The sequence below is a fragment of the Dicentrarchus labrax genome, unplaced genomic scaffold, assembly GCF_905237075.1.
Source record: "Dicentrarchus labrax unplaced genomic scaffold, dlabrax2021, whole genome shotgun sequence".
Lineage (NCBI taxonomy): Eukaryota > Metazoa > Chordata > Actinopteri > Moronidae > Dicentrarchus > Dicentrarchus labrax.
In genome coordinates, this window is record NW_026136702.1 from 9426680 (window position 1) to 9448188 (window position 21509).

At 38.3% G+C, this 21509-nt stretch overlaps 2 protein-coding genes across 5 annotated transcripts; one reads left to right on the forward strand and one right to left on the reverse strand.

The window, feature by feature from the left end:
• Positions 1 to 2309: 2309 nt before the first annotated feature.
• fbxo9 (F-box protein 9) lies at positions 2310 to 10001 on the reverse strand. Of its 2 annotated transcripts, none has more exons than XM_051417183.1 (13): positions 9806 to 10001; positions 6893 to 6964; positions 6225 to 6356; positions 6073 to 6130; positions 5627 to 5726; positions 5197 to 5327; positions 4986 to 5100; positions 4750 to 4868; positions 4094 to 4184; positions 3918 to 4013; positions 3699 to 3792; positions 2824 to 2975; positions 2310 to 2739 (listed from the first exon to the last, which is right to left on the reverse strand). In XM_051417183.1, exons 1-13 carry the CDS (start codon positions 9806 to 9808, stop codon positions 2631 to 2633), a joined length of 1272 nt encoding a protein of 423 aa, XP_051273143.1. In that variant the 5' UTR covers positions 9809 to 10001; the 3' UTR covers positions 2310 to 2630. The 2 variants fall into 2 exon arrangements, with proteins under 2 accessions (XP_051273143.1, XP_051273135.1); XM_051417175.1 differs by having other exon boundaries at positions 2824 to 2978.
• A 3369-nt stretch (positions 10002 to 13370) lies between these two features.
• Positions 13371 to 21269, forward strand: LOC127372992 (serine/threonine-protein kinase ICK). 3 transcript variants are annotated; one of them, XM_051417051.1, is made up of 14 exons: positions 13373 to 13551; positions 15063 to 15331; positions 15456 to 15510; positions 16372 to 16493; positions 16590 to 16669; positions 16754 to 16886; positions 16995 to 17166; positions 17736 to 17903; positions 18002 to 18388; positions 18536 to 18744; positions 18854 to 18996; positions 19963 to 20079; positions 20161 to 20268; positions 20392 to 21269. In XM_051417051.1, exons 2-14 carry the CDS (start codon positions 15231 to 15233, stop codon positions 20541 to 20543), a joined length of 1947 nt encoding a protein of 648 aa, XP_051273011.1. In that variant the 5' UTR covers positions 13373 to 13551; positions 15063 to 15230; the 3' UTR covers positions 20544 to 21269. The 3 variants fall into 3 exon arrangements, with proteins under 3 accessions (XP_051272994.1, XP_051273002.1, XP_051273011.1); XM_051417034.1 differs by having other exon boundaries at positions 13371 to 13551; positions 19963 to 20268; XM_051417042.1 differs by having other exon boundaries at positions 13371 to 13551; positions 15067 to 15331; positions 19963 to 20268.
• The last annotated feature ends 240 nt before the right edge of the window (positions 21270 to 21509 follow it).

The following is a 21509-nucleotide window of genomic DNA, read 5'->3' on the forward strand; positions in this document are numbered from 1 at the left end:
AGTCAGCGACCGTCATCCACTGATGGTGGAAATGCTTTTCCTGACAGATCAAAGTCGTACATTGGCAGGTCGAACTCTGGCACAATGATTTACTATAGCAGCAGCTGTTCAAACATGGTGGCTGAAAAGCTCTGAATCATAATATTTCTTTATAGATGTAACAGCAGACTCGCATTTCCAGTAAAAAAAAAAAAAAAAATGACACATACAATAAATTGTCTAAATAAAAAGTGTTTTCTGTCTCATTTATTCCTCTCCTGGTCCATCGGTTAGCGCTCGCTCTCAGTGGACTGAGGTTGAAGTCAGGGAGGATGATGTCAGAGAGAAAACCTGCACAGCTTTCTCAGTTACACATGAATCTTTTCTAAAAAAAAAAAGAAAAAAGGGGCACAGTTTCCTCAGTCCGGATACCAGCTCCTGACTCTTTGTGAGCTTTGTAATGATAAGGCCTGAGGAATTTTTGGCATTCTTGGTCATAATAGCCCGATCTCGACTGTGTGACAGGTGTAGTTAACTTTATTTTGGTGTAGTAAGGACACAGGGCCAGTGAACAAGCAAGCAACAACAAACTGGTTTTCTTAGAAAGCCGCTCCTCTCTTCACAGCTGCTTTGACTAGCTCAGAGATATGTACTCTCTCTCTCTCAAAATGTTTAGCCAGTGAGAGTGTAGTCCTTTCCACTTAAGTGTTATGACTCTGACGTCCTCGTCTTCATCAGCACTGTGTGCAGACTTGATGCACTGGAATGCTGTGTGTCACACAGAGCTTGTGCTTGGAGGACAGAGCAACTGATTGTGAGCTTTGGTGGTGTGTCTGCTAGGTCGGCCACTATGCAAACAATGCCTTACTCACTGATTTTCAGAGGCCATAGCCTGAGGGAGACCGAGAGAGGGCGGGGCGATGGTGTTGAGGTTTCTCCCTGAACACACAGCAGTGCGGTCAGCGTGTGTCAGTTAACTCATTTCTACATAAATGATGGGTCGGACAACCTCCTAATGTATCTTCAACAAGAGTGTGATTCTCCAGACTGAGAGCTTATATATATATATATATATGTAAGCTTCAAGTGTAAAGCAACAACTCAACAGGGACAACTGTGTGTGAAATGCAACAGTTCATTAAGAGTTTGGAAAGAGGAATCCTTACTGTGCCAATTGAGGTTGCCAGGCAACCAGCCGGCCTCCAGGAAGTGACTGCACCCAAACGAGAAATAGTTTGTCACATGAACTCGTGTAAAACATTGGGTTGTGTTTTTAAATGCATTAAACAGGTGAAATATAACGTGTTAATTAATAAGCTTTAAAGGAAATAAGCTAAGCAGCTGCTGGTTGTAGCTTCATATTTATACACAGACATGATCAGTGGTATCGATCCTCTCATCTGTCCCCCTGCAAGAAAGCGAATACTACTCTGTCATTAATGTGAGATGAACATCATTATTGTGTTTGGTATTTGTCAATAACAATTAAAGTTTGAATATCTCAGCAAACAATACGCTGCCCGTGAGGGTTAACAAGCAATTCACTTTGAGGAGGCTTTAAGTATATAATCTTCCCCTCATTATGATCCTCCCACTGATTGCACTGTGCGTCTGCTAAAAAAAGAAACCATTACCTCCGATAATAAAGAAAACCTCAATCTGATTTGATTAGTTATTCTAGTCACGCTAACATTTGATTAATCATTATTAATACGTTTATCTTAAATTAAGTTTTTTATTTTCCTTTAATTGTGTTTTCTCCTCTTTATAATCCTGTAACAACCTGTTTTTGTTCTCTGGTTTGTCTATATCCACTTGTGTTATGAACAAAAGCAGCGATATACTTTAGAAACATTCACTTATTTTAATTGAGGAATTGCAACAGACTTTCCTTTTCGAATATTTTGAAAAAAACAACTATAGTAAAGTCAACAAGCCACAAATCATTTTAGCCTAATCCAATACAACTTTCACATTTATTTATTTTTCTCCGCAAATCCTGTTTATCTGTCCGTGCTTGGTTCCCAGAAAACGTAATACGTGGATTATACCCCTGTGTGTCCTCAGCAAGACAAATGATTAGAAGTCTGAAATCACATCAGCAATCAGTCTTTCTCTGAGGTTGTGTAATAGGATCTCTATAATGTTACTGTGATGTATAATTCTTTCTATAACCATGAGAAAATTGTTAGAGATATCTAGTAAAAAATAACCTGCCTGGGTACACTTCACTACCCTGAAGATTATATTTTAGTTTTAGTTTAAATTTACATCTGTGTAGTACTAATATAGTCAATATAAGTAAATATAAATGAAACTATAAGAGCATATTCTGTTCACCATTCTGTTTATTTGAGGGAGAAAGTGCACCATGAAACAAAAAACAGCATCAACATTCATTGCAAGGTGGGAAAGGTTGCTAATTATTTTAGCTCTCAGCACATAACCATAATTTCTGAAATCAGAAAATAAGTAGTATTCTATTATGTAAACCCGAAACATAACATGCTCGCATGTAGGAAACATGAGGGTTTGTTATACTGACACCATAATCCAGCTGCAGCACAAATTAAACAGGCTGAGGAGTATGCATTTTGTTAAAACGGTGAAGGAACTCTTGCTGTGGGTTCGTGTGCGGGTCTCCGTGCTGCTTAAAGCGGCTGATCGGAGAAAGCAGTGTAACTCTTGACACGTGCAAAGAGGAACGGTGAGTACATCCTGTCCAGTTCAAACGCCGTGACAACCGTTTCCCCAGTCTGCCTAAAAATATAATTTATGTTTAATCTGGAACATATAGAAAAACTTGTTTATCATTCTTCACTTCTGTTTGTACTCATTTCTTACTTGTAAGTGATGTGGCAGGAGTGGTGGATCCAGACAAGCTTGCTGAAACTCTGACGCCCCCCAGAGGACAGATGCAGTCCCACGTGGAAGCTGTGTTCAGCCTCCGGAGGTGGGTTCCGCCTGCAGAACCGATTCCTTTGAAACTCGGCCGCCTTCTGGAAAAAAAAATAATAAAAACAATACCACAGTTTACAAGCTGAGCCACAAAGTGACGAATGTCGCTATGGCATTACTAATTAAGGAGTAGTGCAGCAATTCATATTCGACTTTCAGTACTTTTATGATTAAAAGACCTGTTTCTTCCATTATCATTAAATTCTAAATGATTTTATATGAACTACAAGTACAAGTGTGGTGTTGTAACAGAAAATAATCCAAACTAACAGTGTGAGCAATTAACAGCTCCAAGATTTTATGATAAATTTAACATTGGTTTGAATAGCGAGGAGTATTTAATGCGTAACTTCCGACAAACCCAAAACACGCATGTCACACATTTCAAATTACTATCTTTCTTTCTTTTCCTTTCAATTATATGTTAGAGGCCTAATTCCACCATGTAAAGAAGAGAAGAAAGAAGAAGAGTATTAGATAAAATCATTTTACTTTTAATGTTCTTTCTTCTTTTTCTGGGGGAAATGAGTTTCCATAGTTAAGTTATTCATTTGTATTTGATTCACACAACTTTGTTAAAAAAAGATCAGTCAAACATAATAATACAGTGCATTTTTATGTTTAAAAAAAAAACGGATGGTGTATGGCGGCATTATTAACAAGTTACTATATCCTTATTTTAAGTAAACAAATAAGACAAACTCCCATCTGTAGTACAAAGTACAATCTTTCCTTTAATCTAACCCCAAACTTATTCTCACCTCCTCCTTTTTCTTGCAAACAACAGCAAAGACTTTGGTTTGATTGTCTGTCTCCTGTGACAGACGGAAATGACCGAGCAGAGCAGAATCCATTCTGTAAAAAAGGAACAAAAATTCAACAATCACGAGTCACAAGTGCTGCCACTCAACATGTGAAATTATTTCTGATATTGCAACGTCCATTATAGCTTTTGAGAGTTGGTAGAAACCAGCATGTACCTGGTGTTCCAAGTACGCAAGCGAGGAACAACAGTCAGAGGGTCCTCAGGGGTGGTCAGCATGATGACGTGGCCGTCGGGGAAGAACCGGAGGTACCTTTAAAACACAGTCAACATGGCTGTGATGACGCGATACAACTCACAATCAAACAACTACGATTAAACTCAAACGTCTACCTGTAGTACTCCACGTGGTGCCAAGCCCTGTAATATCCATCCAGAGATTCCTCTCCTTGACGAATGTATGATGTCTTGCTGATATAGACACCTGTGAAAATAATATGAATGGAAAGTTCAAACATGCAGTGAATCATCTGCAGTGTAGTAATAATAGAAGACTGATTAACAAGTACATTGGCAGCAGCACTGGCCTGTACGGAGGAACCGACTGGGAAATTCTGGGCGGATAGCAATGTTTTTAGTTATTTCATTCACATCCCTCCTTGCCAGGATTAACTTTTGGAAGCAACATAAAGATTGGTTGGTGGAATTAGCCATTTGTGTTTTCTGTTTTCGAGAATTGAAACCAAGCATAAGGCCAGCGGTATCACATTTTACAAGCTGGCACATTTTCAGATTTCTGGTATGACTGAAATGCTCGAGCGTTGCTGCAGAACTCCTCTCACACTGCAGGGTGCAACAGGGCGCAACAGGGTGCTGCACGTCAGAGCATGTGCGTCTTGAAGGTGCTCAAAATGTTTTGCAACTGGATTTATGACGTTACACAACTGCTACATGGGCCAACATGGGTGGTGAAATATAAGATATCAGTATTGGTCTCATAAACTATGACGGAGCATCCAACATTTGTAATTGATAAAATACTTAATTACCATCAAAACGGACACGTGGTCTTTGCAGAAACATCTCCCTCCAGGATTTGAAGGGTACAACCTTTGTGCAGTTGCGTCCCCACACTCTTACGCAGGCTAAATGCCAGATCTCAGGGTCCCTGGAGAGAAATTAAAAGTGGGAACCTAAAACCAACCTTTTCTAGTGTGCAGCGAAAAACTGAGATCGATTTTGAGGGGGAAAACCTGAGAAAATCTGTTATGACAGAGGGGCTGACCTTGCACAAATGTAAAACCCACGGCAAACCAAAGAGAGCTGCTCCAACGCTCGCATGTCCAGTTCGCTCGACACAACCCAACGAAATATGTACATCAGGATTTCCCGCGGCAAGGCTGCAGTCAAACAGGAAAGGTATTACTTATAACAAATACAAAGTTTATAATGGCTGTGGACATGTTTACAATCTAATAAAATTATTATTTTACTACCTGAAATGTGCGTCTGAGTCATGTCCAACTCAGGAATGCAGATCTTTGGAAAGGAGCTTTCCAGAGTGAGCTCCTGCTCAAAGTAGGCAAGTAGATCCTCGATCTCACCATCAACATCATTGTCCTTCATGCTGCAATAAAAACACGTGTTTTGCTGCATTTACTTTTTCATGAGGTGACACATGTCTTCCACTTAAAAACAAGGTTGCAACAAGTGCTTTTAGCATCCACAAAACACGCCAACTCTATGATAATCACATGAGTTAGAGGTAAATTCATATACACAGTTAGTTTAAGTTATAGATAAAAGAAAACATTAAAATATGTGTTTTAAGAGATCATAATATCCAAATACTGACCCTATACAGCATGATGAAACATTAAAGACTTAGTTAATTAATCTAATATCCAGAAATAAAGAGCAGCTTACTAGTTTCCTCCACCTCGGTCGGTGTCGGGAGGACGGCTGTAGTTGATTTTAAACTCGATGTCAGGCACAATCTGCATAGCCATGCGATAGAACTTGATAGCTGCAAGTAAAGAAAACAACTTACATGTTAACAAGAAAATTTAATTGAAGTGCTCAAGCAATGCAATCACCTGATTATGTTCCTCATACAGAAACTACAGAACTATATGGGCGACAATTAAACATGTATCCCAATGGCTATCACATCTGAACTGTTGAAATCATTCAGATTTTCATTTAAAATGACTGATTGTTAGAAATACCCATTTAAAATCTGATATAATTAAGTATTTTCCACAAGCTTACACTGTAAATTAACTATAACATTTCTGTTAGTCCCTTAAGAATTAATTTTTAACATTTTATTATCATCACTGGTGATTTTGATCCCCATATATCATACATACCCTCATAGACAGCTCCATTCTGCTCTTCCTGAACAGCTCTCAAGAACAGCTCTGTAGCCTGAGGGCAGATGACTCACATCAGTCATTGCATCATTTCAGGGAGAAGCACTTCACGTAAGTACATGTCCTGGAGAAATCATATCACAGCTTACCTTTTCCTCCCGAGCAATTTCTTGCGTCCTCTTCAATCCTTTAGCTCGCAGCAGTCGGTCAGTCGTCCCACTAGCTCCAGAGCTCGATTTAAGTTCAGACATCCACTGAGCTCTGAACGCATTGAGCTGCACCTGCAATTCAATTAAAGAAGTTACTCAGTGCCAACACGAACACGTTGTTTTACAGCATTACTGGAACAGCAGGGTTCATCAGGAACTGTTTCTGCATTGGAAATCGTGTACATCAGACTTCTTCATGAATGGAGAAATTGATTTATAGTACCTTTTTCTGAAATGACAAATGTTTAGCTGCCTAAACCTTTTGGGAAAAAGGTTATTTTTGATCTCAACAAGGTTTTTTTTGGTGCTAATGTGACAAAACTTCTCCTCAGGACTACAGAAGTAACCAATGAGTGTGAACCAGAAGTGTGGTTTAGTCACATGATCTCCATTAGCCAAATATTTATTTAAGCATTATTTATTTATACAGGGTAGGCTGGGTGAGCATACACGCTCTTTTTAAGGCATCAACAGAAACAAATAACAAGAACAGACAGAGTCAAATAATAAAACAGAGATTTAGAGATGGTGCAGTAAGTGTCCACTAATATAGTCAATAATCTAGAAATAAATGATTAAATAAGGATTTATGTCCACAGATTTCTCACCTGAAGATTTGGGTCATCTGAAGCTTCATCTTCATCCTCTATTGTACTTCCAATATCTGTATTTTCTTCAGCCTGTACAAGAAAGAAATGAAGTATTCATTAATCCATCAGAGGAAACTCAGTTTGTCCTGAAAACCTCTAACTACTGCGGCTGTGGGTTTGTTTAGTTTTTGGATGAGCTACGTTTTCTTGCAGATGGCTGGTTTCCCAGGTGACAGCAGGACAATGAGCGGCTCACCGAGTCCCAACCCGACCACGATGACTTCCTTTGAATACAGAACTGTGTTAAACGTTTAAATATTCAAACTTAAAAGTGTACCTTGTGGAGAAATGACGAGGGATGTCTTTTTGTCATTGTTATGTTATATTTAACTGTAAATAGACCAAATAAATCCTCCAGGTCGATATTAAGTTATTGTAGATGTCGTTATTGGTGTTTACGTCAGCTGATAAATAACAATTAGAGCACAGAAATATCAAACTAGGTCTGAGGCAATTGAGAAACAGTATCCCTGTTACATAGTTTGTCCATCAGCGCTGATACGTAAACTGTATAATATCCCACTTATCTGGATATTGGTTACAATTCTTTTAAAAAGTAAACATAAGGGATCCATATAAAGATTATTTGTTTGTGTTTCAAAAAATTACTAAAAGCCAATATGTTGGTATTTGACTTTTCAAATGTAAAGACATCTCTTTAAGCTCTTAACTCTTACAATAAACTATCAACAATGGACAATTAATTAGTAAGAAAACTCATAAGTAAGAAACTGTTTCCTGTTGTGCTTCAGCTTTCTCTACATTGGGCATAGCAGCACTCCTGTAATGTGGCGTTATCTGTTTCTGCCTGTAATTGATGCGTTGTTCACAAATGAGTCGACTTTTTAAATATAAATGAATACAAGAAAGAATAATAGGATGATGCTATCATGTACAGTACTTTTAAGACCCGAGCACAGTGAGACTTTTACTACGTGCCGACATACATAGCAAATGCTGATGATTCTGCTGTGCTGGTATCTGGGAATGATGTCGGTGAGACTGAGAGCACTCTTAGTAATGAATTAGAAAGCATGTGAGAGTGGCTCTTAGATAATAAGCTTTCAATACATTTGGGTTAAAACCGAGTCCATCCGGTTTGGAATAAAGAAGAAGCCGTCAAGCACAAATTAGCTGAATGTGTCTTGTAATGGAGCTGAAACCGTGTCTCATATTTAGGAATAATAATAAATTATTATTATTATTCAAGTGTGTCAGCAAATTAAAGTTCTTATCGTCGTGTCATCATTGATACATTATATAAAGATATATTTCGATTATGTTCTGTTTGGTTCAGTGGTTTAACAGCTAAACGTAGGAACAAGGATCAATCAAAGTATTCAACACATAGATAATAATTTAATATTATTCAACGTTTTTATACCAAGCATGAAGTCAAATTATGGTATTGTGGAAATTATAAGGTTTAGTAATTGCATTGAATAATTTAAAAGGGACATATGTGCACGCATACAATCAAAAAATCTAAATACTGTCATATTTGTCTGAATTATAGCCAGAAGAAATTATACTAAATGAAGAGCCGGTTGGGACCAGAAAGAGCTGACTCTTATTGCCCGAGCTAAAGTGAGCCGCAAATTCCCATCAGACCCCACTCCTTCTACCGCAGGGGTAATTTTACGATAAAATGTCCATGATGTGGCCGACATGAATCTACTCAGCCTAAAATCTGACTCATTCACTGGGGAACCCAATATAAGGAACCCATTACCACTTGGCTACTCCCTTCACCACACACTTATACTCTTTACATAGTAGTGTGTATTTTTAACTCCTCTTGCACAGGGTAAAAGGCCAAATGTCACGTCAGTCAGTTCAAGTTCACTTTTCATTTAAACTTTATACCTTCTTATCATACCCACTTTGTTTAGATTCTTTTATTTTATGCTTGTGTTATTGCACATTTTGTTTTTAACTTTTATAACGCACATTTTGCTTTTAACCTTTAAAATTAACATTTTGGTTTTTAGCCTTTAAAATTAACATTTTGTTTTTAACCTTTATAATACACATTTTGTTTTTTAACCTTTAAAATGCACATTTTGTTTTTTAGCCTTTAAAATGAACATTTTGTTTTCTAGCCTTTAAAATGAACATTTTGTTTTCTAGCCTTTAAAATGAACATTTTGTTTTTTAGCCTTTAAAATGAACATTTTGTTTTCTAGCTTTAAAATGAACATTTTGTTTTCTAGCCTTTAAAATGCACATTTTGTTTTCTAGCCTTTATAATACACATTTTATTTTGCAATAATAGAAAGATGCAGGTTTAAATTCCTCACATTCAGAGAAATTAACACATTTGTAATGTAAACAAGCATGACCAGACCGCTTTACTGACATACTGTAAACTTAAAAACTCTACCACCACTACAAAAACAAACGTGATGTTAGATGTGCGATATAAAGAAAAGACAAACGTGCACGGAGTATTATGAATTTATTAAAAAAAAACTCCGAAACATGTTCAATAAACTCGACTGAAGTTAAAGTATTTGTTAACCTACAAGCTAATCTAGAAACGTCCGACTGCAAAACAGCTCGCAAACGCATCACGCCACATATGGTATAAAATAGTTAGATAGCTTCATGCTAACGCTGCCTCAATATCCCTACTACAATCTTACACCAGCATGTGGCTTAATTCAAGGGACTTGCTGCTAAACTCGGGCCACACCTGAATCACCTTAAAGTCCAACAGAGACACGTCACTGAACTACAGGTGAGAGAGAGACACACACGCACAGGTGACGGTGGCTACGTGAGCTAGCTCGCTAACTAACCAGCTAGCTCCCACGCTCCTCCTCTGAATACCTGCTCGTAAAGAAAATAAAACACACACGGTAAACCCACCATGACAAGCTCGGCCCCCAGTAGGTATCCTGTTTGTTTGTTTGTCTGTTTGTTTTTTTAAATTCACAAGCGCTCAGCAGCAGCGTTTACAGTTCACGGTCGGAGAAGCGGACAACGCAGCGGACATATTTACGAGCTCGCAGGAACGCAGCCATTTCGCTGCTTCGCCCCGGAGCCTCGGTGACAGGAAGTCCGCAAGTGTGGCGAAGTTGGGAAGCGACGGAGAGCCAGAAGGAGAGCTGCGTTGATCTTGGGTGTGCTTGTTTTTTTTATATATATATATATCTGTGAGCTACGTTATCACAGATATCACAGAAAATGTACGTGAATGAGTTTTTTATGTATGAGTAAATGTTTAAATGAATAAGTTAGTAGGTAAAATTGATTTATATTTTATATTATATTGATGTTTTTCCAATGCATGATAATAATAACAGTGCAGAACCACTGTAGAGGAGTCTCACAATAACTGCAGGAAGTGTTTTGGGCAGATTATTTCTTGTGAATATTGATCAGAGATTAGTTTTCCTGATTTTAGAGGATTTATTGTCTGTCTATTTAACAATCATATAAACTTAATAGGCTTTTTTTTTTTAACCTTTAGTGTACTGTATATTCCTAGAAGGTTCTATTTGTAAATATTTAGAGTTGTTATTATTATTAGTAGTAGTTGTTGTATAAAAAGGGAATTATCTTCTATTTATTTCTATTAATTATTTATTAATTTGCCAACCAACCCTTGAGTGGGTTGTAGCGGGTCCCCAGCAAAAGGAGGAATATAATATTTTAACTTTTATCACAGTTTTTGGAAGTTGGGGCAACAAGAAGAGAAATAAGTTTTGTTGATTTGATTGATTGAAGGTTTATATTGATCCTAGTTTGATTATTGATTAAACTGTGACTATATGTTTTTTATCTTCAGCTCTAAAAATAAAGAGTTGATTCCTTATGACTTATCTTTTTAAATTGGGGGTCTGTTGTCTTAATCTATTGTTGGGGGTACCGGGCATGAAAAGGTTTGAAAACCTCTGATCTAAGTCGCTGGTTCCTAGAACTCATATCTTGTTTTGATCAGCCTACAATACAAATCCAAAACATATTCTATTTACAATTAAATAGAAACACAAAACAGTGTTGACTTCACATTTCTGTCCTTGTTGCATGTTGGTAGTCACCCATTCGAGTTATATTGACATAAAGTGTTAGTACTCTACAAACAGATCGGCACACTACTGATCACAGACCTGCTCCATATATTTACCGTACAGTCATTCTACTGTGCAGGCCTACCTCTGTGTTGAGCACAGTGGTTGAGTAGCTCCTCTGTCCTCTGGGCGGGGTTACTTCACCTTCATACGGAGACTGTTTCACCTGGTTTGTAAAATACATCACCGGAATTAACTTGTCACTGAAGGACTTCCTTCAAACTATTGGTATCTTCCAGAGTGAGTAGTAAAGTGAGTAAACAAACTCTCTGGGATAAGAAGCTGTAAGAAACACTGCCAGAGTAGCAGAGCTGCAAACAGCATGTCCACTGTCAGAGTAGTAATTTGAAGGCAGACAAGTTCTGCAAGTTAAGTCAGTAAAAACAGCTGGTTTGGGCAGATATTGTCTACGAATCACCGGTGGAGTTTACACAAAAATCTGGATTCCCAAAAAAGTGTTTCTATTTTTTACTTTGGACTACATTTCAGAGGGGAATATTGTAGTTTTTACTTCACTGCAGTTACTTTTTGCAGATCAAAACATGCAAAACGACGAGTTAGGCAGGATAGAAAATATGATACATCATTAAATAATACTACACTGGCTTCACTTTGCAGCTACAATAAAAATACTTCTTATATTGTAGAGTCCATAATGATGACCTATTAATATAAATTACATAATAATATAACACTCTTAAAGGATCAGTATCTTTTCCTTCTGATATCTTCGATACTTTTTCAAGCAAAGTCTTCTTTTGTTTTCAATTGTTTAATTTGTTGCGATGTACTCTACTTTAAATTATGGATCTAAATAGTTTACCCACTATTTCGTGTGTGTGTGTGTGTGTGTGTGTCAGAGATGGAGCAAAGCACATTCACCTTCATACTGTCCTTAAGTACAGTTTTAATGAAATGGTACATCCCTTTTGTGAGGCTTTACATTTTTCCGCCACTACATTTCAGTGGGAAATTGTATTGTTTTTTTATCTATGTTTATTATTGTATATGTGGAATTTTACAAACATCAGAAAAAACAGCCTTGTTTTAGTCAGTTTTTAAGATTTAATACAATTCTAGAGGTGAAAAGGGTAAACTCAATGAGAAGGATGTCATAAGACTAGTAAATATAGCCTTAACTTGTCTTTTACTAATCAAATTGTGTTTAATTTCTGACTATTTACGTACAGTTTTAAAAGCAGAACATATTCATCCAGAGCCTTCAGTTACCAAGCTCCTCTCAGCAGACACCATCTCCACATTCAAGAGTAGGCTTAAAACATTCCTCTTTGATAAAGCTTATAGTTAGGGCTGGATCAGGTGAGTCCTGAACCATCCGTTAGTTATGCTGCTATAGGCCTAGACTATCGGGGGAGTTCTTGTGCTTTCTCGTCTCGCAGGTTCTCATGGATCCTGGTGGAGCCTCCTGTCATGGTCCTGCTAGACTGCCATTACCAATATCACTGATATTAGTGTTATTATTATTATTATTAAGTATTATTATTGCTGCGGTTACTGTTGTTGCTGTTGTCATGTTCATCATCATCAGTCACTACTATTAGTGTAGTTGTTGTTACTGTTGTTGCTGTGCACCTCTCTCTCTCTCTCTCTCCTTGCCCTTGTCGCCAAGTGCTTGCTCATGGTGGTACTGTTGGGTCTCTGTAAATAATGTTTTAAAGAGTTCAGTCTAGACCTGCTCTATTTGAAAAGTGTCCTGAGATAACTTCTGTTATGAATTGGTGCTGTACAAATAAAATTGAATTGAATTGAATTGAATTGAATTGAATTGAATCCATTGTAGTGTTGCGTTTGAGCACCACTTGTGTGTGCATGTGTAAGTATTGCCTCAGGGTCCATAAAAACACTTTTGCACCATCTGCTTCACTGTAGGTGGGCGATTTTACCAGAGAAGAAGAATACGATACAAGAGCATAACTACTCTCTCACTTCCGGCTTTGCTTAGCGCCGTAAAATCTTTCTCGTTTTATGTAGTTTTTTTTTTAAATATGGATCTTTTTTAAAATTATTCTTGTGCAGTGTTGTGAACTAGACTCAATACGACTTGTACATTTCACGAGTATGTATTTAAATTGTCTATGAGTTTGTGAATTACTGTTTTGCATTAATTTTCACCTTCGCGTGCAAAATGCAGACTATAAAAAGGTGAAGACAAAAAAAACAACATAAAACAGATTATATTAATATATTTAAATAGTTATTTTAATGCCATGTTTCAGACACTGACGGTAGTTTTCAGACGGTATGGGGTGTACGATACGGATGCAGTAACTCATCTCATCTCGTTTTGTATCTTTGTCCACAGAGGAGGAGAGCTGTGATTTGTTGCTGGTTTTTTTTTTTTAGCAACGCGAGATTATGATGATCCGACGACAGGGGCCTGGATGAAACTGTATTTATATATTGTGTGTTGGACACAATCCTCCGGACGCTGTCAGTCGACTGAATAATCCGTGAAACCATTTGTTGATCATCGATTACGAATGCTCGGCTATGTGTTGTGATCGATTTGACGCGAGGAGGGTGAGTTGTTGTGCTTCTTGTTTTTATGTTAAGTTAGGAGACCATTCAGTCCCAACAAGGCCAGTATTTTCTCCCTCTCTCTCTCTCTCTTTCTCTTTATATAGCGCTGTAATGTGTTGTCAGAAGCTGGGCCTCCACCAGCACAACACAATTAAGCTTAATTAATAAACAGTGTGAATTATATCCTAATAATTTATGTTTGTTGTGCTAAAATAACGTGAATGTTGTTAATATTAAAGGACGTTTACTAACGGTCGGAGAGTACTTTAAGGACCTCTTCTTTTATCGGTGAATGAGAGATTCACGATATGGTTATTAGAAAAATAAAATAAAAGCATATTGCGATTCATTATTTGTAGGAATGGTTATTTGTTTGCAAATACTATTTTAATTCTCACTGAAAAACACTTAAAAATCATGATAATGTGACATTTGTTTGGGTTTTGTACCAAACAGCATCACAGTGCTTCATTATAATGCTGTTTTCACACATTTTAACAACTTTATTTTAATTGTTAGTTATGGTAGACTACTGATTACCTTGTTAAAATGTATAAAACTGTCACTGAAAGAAATCCTAATTCTATGAAGGTGCAAATATTGTTAACTTTACTTCACTGAAATCTTTATTCTCACTCCAATGTGTGGAGGTCACACAATGATTGGGTTCTCAACTTGTTATACATTTCATAATATCATCTTCTATGAACATGTTCAGGTTTCCCTCTGTTGAGGATTTAAAAAAAACTGCTTTCAACTGCCAGAATACTTTATATAAAGGTCTGTGTGTAACATTAATTGATATAATATTACAGTTTATTGCAGCTCCGTCAGTATTGGTATATATTGGGGCCAAGACATACCAAGAAATTACAGTAGAGAAATGATAAAGACATGTTATATGTAGGTAAATTGAAACTGTGTCTCCATCATATAGTTTTCCGATCATAAAGTGTCCCACTTTGTTGAAGAGCCCGACCAACATGGTACCGATATGTCGGCCGATATAGTGAACTTTTGAATGAAAATAACCCTTTTTTATGATTTCTCACCTATATGACTGCAAAGATACTCAGAAAGCTGTTTTTTTTTAAACAAATAACTTCAGAATATTTAAGTTAAATGTTCTTTAACATGTTAAATAGTTTAACATATACATTGGCAACCAACTCTACACATACTGAGAGCTGCACCTTCTGTCTCACTCTGTGCTGCTTTTTACAGTATTGTAAATCATTGCTGGATAAACTTTGCACTGACACTAGTAAATTACCACAAGCACTTATTCTGCATTGTTAACCAGAAGGATAAAAAAGGTATTTGGACAATATCAGATAATTTCAGGTAACATTTACACCGATATGTCTGCGATAGATCAATATCGGCTGATAATACCGGCCGACCACATCATGTCATACTACATACTATAGGTTTATTTTGTGCCATGTACATTGTAATTAATACAGCTACATATAACATCACTTTCTGTCATCCACCTCTCACCTTCTCAGCTAGAAGGAGGCAAGTCCATGACACCATGAGTCCTCCAGCTCTGCCCGTGGTCTTCTGCTGTTGTCACAGGAAAATTTGGTTGCATTCAGCAGCCGGAGGCAAACGCAGCTCCTTTCTCCACCCGATTATTATCTGCCCCCGTAAGTTGCTATGGAAGGACGAGCAAAATGAATAGATACACTACCATCAGACAGCTCGGGGATGGCACCTACGGCTCCGTCATCCTCGGCCGCAGTCTGGAGTCCGGAGAGCTGGTTGCCATAAAGAAGTGAGTATTCAAGAAATGTAGATTTGTTTGTAGTTTAGAGCCGATGTTCTGCAATCTGCTGTGACTTCTATGGAGTTTAATTTAAATCCCAACAAATTAGTTTATTGTAAAAATTATTTTTCAGAATGAAAAGAAAATTCTACTCGTGGGAAGAATGCATGAACCTTCGTGAAGTCAAGGTGAGTTTCTTTTCTACATTTTTAACTGTGCGTTTGAATAACTCATCAGAATAGACTAGCAAACATTAAATATCACATGTAATATTTCCTTTTTGCTGTCACATCCTGTGACTTGTGTAGAATACAGAAGTTATAAATAACTCCATGATAACTTGATGATTTGTGGGTAATGTAGTAATGATGGTATAATGAACATATTGTGCATTTTAGTCCAGTTTCACATTTTTCTGTTTGTTTTTTTTCACACCGATTTCAAGTCACTGTCTAAATTTCCTCACAGCTCAAAGTCACACACCAGCCTCTAAGAGTAGAAGGTGATTCTTGTGTGCTGTTGGTTTCTTTTTAGCTCTGGTTCCCATCCCCGGCCTTCACAACCCCCCCCTTTCCTAGAGCTTGACCTTAATGCGGCAAAACATGCGTAGAACACGCTGGTCCTTTAGAGTCCTGCTAATTAGATGATAATTACAGCATGTCACACCATACAATATCAAAATCCCATTACAGCTTTTACCCCCTTACTAAAAATGTAGCATGGTTAAACCTATATCATCCCAGTGCATGGGACAAGTGTATATTTCTCCATCTTGCTTTCTATTAATTATTTTCCCCTTTTTAAATTGTAAGCATAAGTCCCACCTTTGCAGCATTTACCCCCCAAACTACATTGTGTTCTTACACTAGCCGTGTTATAACAAGAGAGGTTTTGTTTTCTAGTTGTAGGGCGTGCTTTTGAATGTGCTGCAGTTATCTGTGTGTATTGTCCAGCATGTTTTGACTTACTATTTATTTCTATCATTTATTTTGTTCATGCATTCCACATATTCTTACATGATCTGTTTTTTTATTTTTTTATTCTTTCAGTCCTTAAAGAAACTCAACCATGCTAATGTGATCAAACTTAAGGAGGTAATTCGAGAAAATGATCACTTGTACTTCATATTTGAGTACATGAAGGAAAATTTGTATCAGCTCATGAAAGACAGGTGCGTATTGTTGCATTATTAATTCCACATTTTAAACTATATTTGGTATATATTTGGACAGTTTCTTAACAGTTTTCTGTTTGTTTCTTGCTGCAGGACTCGGTTGTTCCCTGAATCTGCTGTAAGAAATATTATGTTTCAGATACTTCAGGGGCTCGCATTCATTCATAAACACGGTACGTCGGTTTACGACAGCAGGGTGATAAGTTAAATGTGCTACAACAGAAGTCAAGGTGTTCATGCGATGTGTCTTTTGTTAGGGTTTTTTCACAGGGACATGAAACCGGAGAATCTTCTGTGCATGGGCCCAGAGCTGGTGAAAATAGCCGACTTTGGGCTTGCCCGAGAAATCCGATCGCGGCCACCATACACAGACTATGTCTCGACTAGATGGTGAGTTTCTTTTAGAGTAAATATAATGCACTTAAATAAATAGATAAATGAAAGTGTGTTTGATAGTTCAGTGCACTCAAGTCCTAGTACCCTCTCTTTTTGGACCAGGTACAGAGCCCCGGAGGTGCTCCTCAGATCCACATCCTACAGTTCACCCATAGACCAGTGGGCAGTTGGATGCATCATGGCAGAGCTTTATACCCTCAGGCCTCTTTTCCCAGGCTCCAGTGAAGTAGACACCATATTCAAGATTTGCCAAGTCTTGGGTACACCAAAGAAGGTAATGCTTTTCATATGTGGAACTCTTAAAAAGACAGAAAGGCTTATACATTTTTAAATTAAGGATTTTAAGAACAGTTTAAAACGTGGGGACACAATAAGGATCGGATTATGCTCGATCAGAAGAACTAGCTCAAACGTGTTTATTGTTATCCCAAACTGCCACACTGGATGGCAGATGTCTCAAAGAGGGGACACACACACATTTTCCAGCTGTAACCACGAAAAGTGACAAATAGGTGTGTAACGAATAATAAGAGAGAGAGAGAGAGCGAGAAGTTCAAACCCAGCTCGCTTTCTCATCTCAGTACAGCTGACCAATCACAGCATGAAGTGGGTTTGAATATCAGATTGTTGGTTTTTTAAAAGTTACAGAAATATTTGAACATAGTCATCAGAATTGTGACGTTGGAAAGGCGTGAAGGGGTTTCTGAAGCTGTTTGACCATATCAGACCATGTCACATCCAAGTATATTTTACTACTCCTACTGTTAATTAAAACAGATGTTCTTATTAAATAGATGTTATATAAATGCAGTGTGTAAGATTAACTGCGTCTTCTCCCTCTAGAACGATTGGCCAGAGGGATACCAACTGGCAAGTGCTATGAATTTTCGTTGGCCTCAGTGTGTTCCCAGTAATCTGAAGACACTGATCCCGAATGCGAGTCCTGAAGCAATCCATCTGATGACAGACCTGCTTCAGTGGGATCCCAAGAAGAGACCAGCTTCAGCCCAGGTAGTGTCTGACCTACACTTCCCCAGTGTTTTCCACAGCCCTCACAGCTGAGAATGAAAGCTGATGTTGTTTGTTTACAAATCTTAATATCTACCCAGGCTCTCAGGTACTCTTATTTCCACGTGGGCCAGGCTTTGGGCACTCCTCAGCAGATCCTGGAGCAGGGCAGACCTCAGCCAGGCCTTGTGCCGCTGCAGGCTCCTTTGCAGTCACAACAGATGCTGCAGCAGCAACAACCCCTGCTGCTCAAGCCCGTGCCCCCCTCCCAGCCTCCACCTTCCAACCAACACTGCTCCCCCTCCAGGCCTCTTCAGCAGATCCAGCCCTCCCCTGTATCCGCCGCCGCCCAGGCAGCAGCATACCAACGGCACACAGAGCTGGTGCGAGAGCAGCAAGCCAAGCACATCCTAAAGCAGGAACAGACATCACAAGGAACCCCACAGGGCCACCTTCCTTACATTGTTGACAAGAGTCTCCAGAGCAAGGTGAGTAAGTATAGACTGGTTCCATCAAACAGAGACTGACAGCCAGCCATATCTATACAACTACACCATAATAACATCTTTCTTCAAACATGTAATTGTGGGAAATGTTCCTCACGTGTGTGTTTAATGTTGATTTGTAATTTTTAGCAAACGAGGCAGGAGTCAGAAAATGCGAACCTACTGAGCTATCAGCTTAAACCGAAAGGAGGGCGGCGGCGTTGGGGCCACGGCACAGGACACCTGAAGGGTGAAGACTGGGACGACTACGAAGAAACTGATCTGACCTCCATAAGTATTCTCGGGAAAAGTAACTTCTCCGCAGAAAAGTCGAGGCAGGGGGAGGATGCACTGAGCAGGTGAGGCAATGCACTTTAATGATGTACTGTAGTAACGTATAATACATGAACACAACACAAGAGCTGTAGCTTGAGCCATGTGTCTCATTGAATGCCCTCTGTCTTTTAGATATGGAAATGTTCTGGATTATAGTCGGCCCAAAGGAAAAGAAGATGCACCCTTAAACCTGAACAAGACCACAGCCTACCAAGAGCCATCAAGAACCGCTTCTGCTAAACAGCATTACTTGAGGCAGTCAAGATATTTACCTGGTAATAGATATTTAAAGACTTTACTTGAATAAAGTAGAGCTTAGTAGGACTGACCGCAGGACTTGGTGATAGTAGATATGTGATTTGTAGCAGGAATTAAAAAGCTAAAGTACTATTAAATCAATCTTCTGGCCATGAGTTGTCAAGAGAGCAATCTCTTCAGCCAAGTTCAGACTGAAGATTTGCAGTAAGATGAGTTGAAACTTGCAGCTACTTGCAATGTTTCGCTTTGCAACATTCTCAAACCCTGCCAGTTCACACCAAAGCATCTATACAAGAAGGTGTATCATCTCGATAGCAACGACTCTGTGTACGTCCATTCTTACTGCTTACTTTCAGACAGTTTGACACTTTGTAACTGACTTGACTACCTGACTCCCCTACAAGCTGATTGGCTGTTGAGACAGGTGACCTACAACCTTACGATTTTATAAGTCGCAGGCGATGCCGTCAGCTGGCTTGAATCGAGCTGAGACGGGTCAGTTCACACCACTGCAGCTGTTTCCTGTAACGTTGTAAAATGGCTTTTTTTGCTAATCTTTGCTAATCTTTTTAACACGTATGCACGTCAGCACGAGTGCAGAGATTTTCTCTGATTAGTCAAAGTGAAAAGGAGTTAAAACAGAAGTGTCATATTCTGAACTTTGGTTGTTTTCCTAATTTTAAAGTAAGTAACATAAAATATCTCCCCCCACAATAATGAACTGTAAAAGCTTCTTTTTCATGGCACCCTGAACTAATGATGCTTATAATCAGCTATTGTTTTTGTTGTGACACCAGAGAACATAAATAAACATAAACAACATCAGGTTTAGTAAAGTGCAGTAAGACCTGAAGTTAATAACCACACAGGCGTGAAAGTGCCCCAAAAATACTTGTAGTGTTATTTTCTAATAGTTTTTTTTTTTATTAATTTAATCTTTTTCAGGGTAGAATGTAATAATAATCTCTTTCTGTCTCCTTCAGGCATTAGTACGAAGAAGAACGTGGCCATAAATGCCAGTAAAGACTTTACTGGCAGCCATCTTTGGGGCAACAGTGCTATTCCATTTGGAGGGACTCTACCGAGCAGAGGCGCTCACGGTAAATCTCCCAGGACATCTCACACCTTGACCTCACTGCAATCTCTGCAGCTTCTCACTGTTGTTTGTTTTTTAATATCAGGTACAAATACAATCCCGGGCGGATACATGCCGTCATTTTACAAAAAAGACCTTGGTTCTGCTGGTCACCGGGTGCATCAGGGCCCTTCAGTGGAATCAACAGCATCAAGTGAGGATGACTCTCAGAGCTTTATTTTAACTCATATAAACCTTTTATTGTTCCCACTTAACAAACAAACAAACAAACCTGTTGTTCATTGTATTTTCATCCCTGTTTCAATGCTGTTTTTAGATTATGCAACATGGCAGTCTGGCCGGAGTCCGATGAACACCTCTGCCAACGTGCCGTTGGCCAACAAGAGCACCCCTGGTCTGCTGCCTCGCCCACCGGTACAGACCATCCACGGGCGAACAGACTGGTCTGCCAAATATGGACACCGCTAGTGCCCTCCCTGGAGCTCCGATCTGTGCCCCTGGAAGAGAGATCTGCGCTCCTAAGAACTCTTTCTCACCTCCAAAGAGTAGGCCTAGTTGTTTTATAATGAAAGAATCTGTACATACATCTTACACAGCAATAATTTGGTTCTTTTTTTTTTCATTGTGTGTATTATGGGTGTCGTGCGTTGTGAGAGATCTGTATGTGTATGTGTATAGCTAAATGCAACCAGCCAAAATTTGAGCCCAGATTTACTCCTCAGTGTTATAATTTGTATTTCTGTAACATAACTGCTGTCCTTACAGAGGTTACAACCTGTACCCTCAGTTTTGTATCAGATTTATCATTGAATGTTGTTCACCAACCTGTATACATAATATATGCATATTATACATTTATGAAAACTTCACTGTGACTTGTTTTTGGCTAACTAATTACTTTGCCTCTGTACAGTACAGTATTTTCTTTTCTTTCTTTTTTTTTTACATCCCTGCTGTAATTTGTTTTATGTGTAGCCTTATCAATCAGGTAACTTTTTATTTGTGCGTTTTAATGAAATTCAAGGCAGTGCTTTAATTTCAGTAAAAATTAATACAGTGCAAGTTGTTGCCACACTTTATGAATCTGTTTTTGGAAGTAAAATGATCTGAGTTAACATGTTCAACTCCTTTGGCCAAACTGAGTGTGATTATTGCCAGTTATTGAGTATAATTAAACTTTTGACTGGGTACCAATATGTTCAAGTTGTGTTTTTTTCTTTTGTGACACCTTTTTAAAAAATAAATACATTTTCCATGTGTGGATTAATCTGCTAGAGCTGTACAATATATACAGAATATAAAATTCATGTTACTAGAGTGAACACATAATGTAACAGTATAAAAGTATATAGTATATATTATGATTGAAATGGTGCAGTTTCATTATGAAATATAAGACGTGACAAACACGTCTGTAATAAATATTGTCATCCT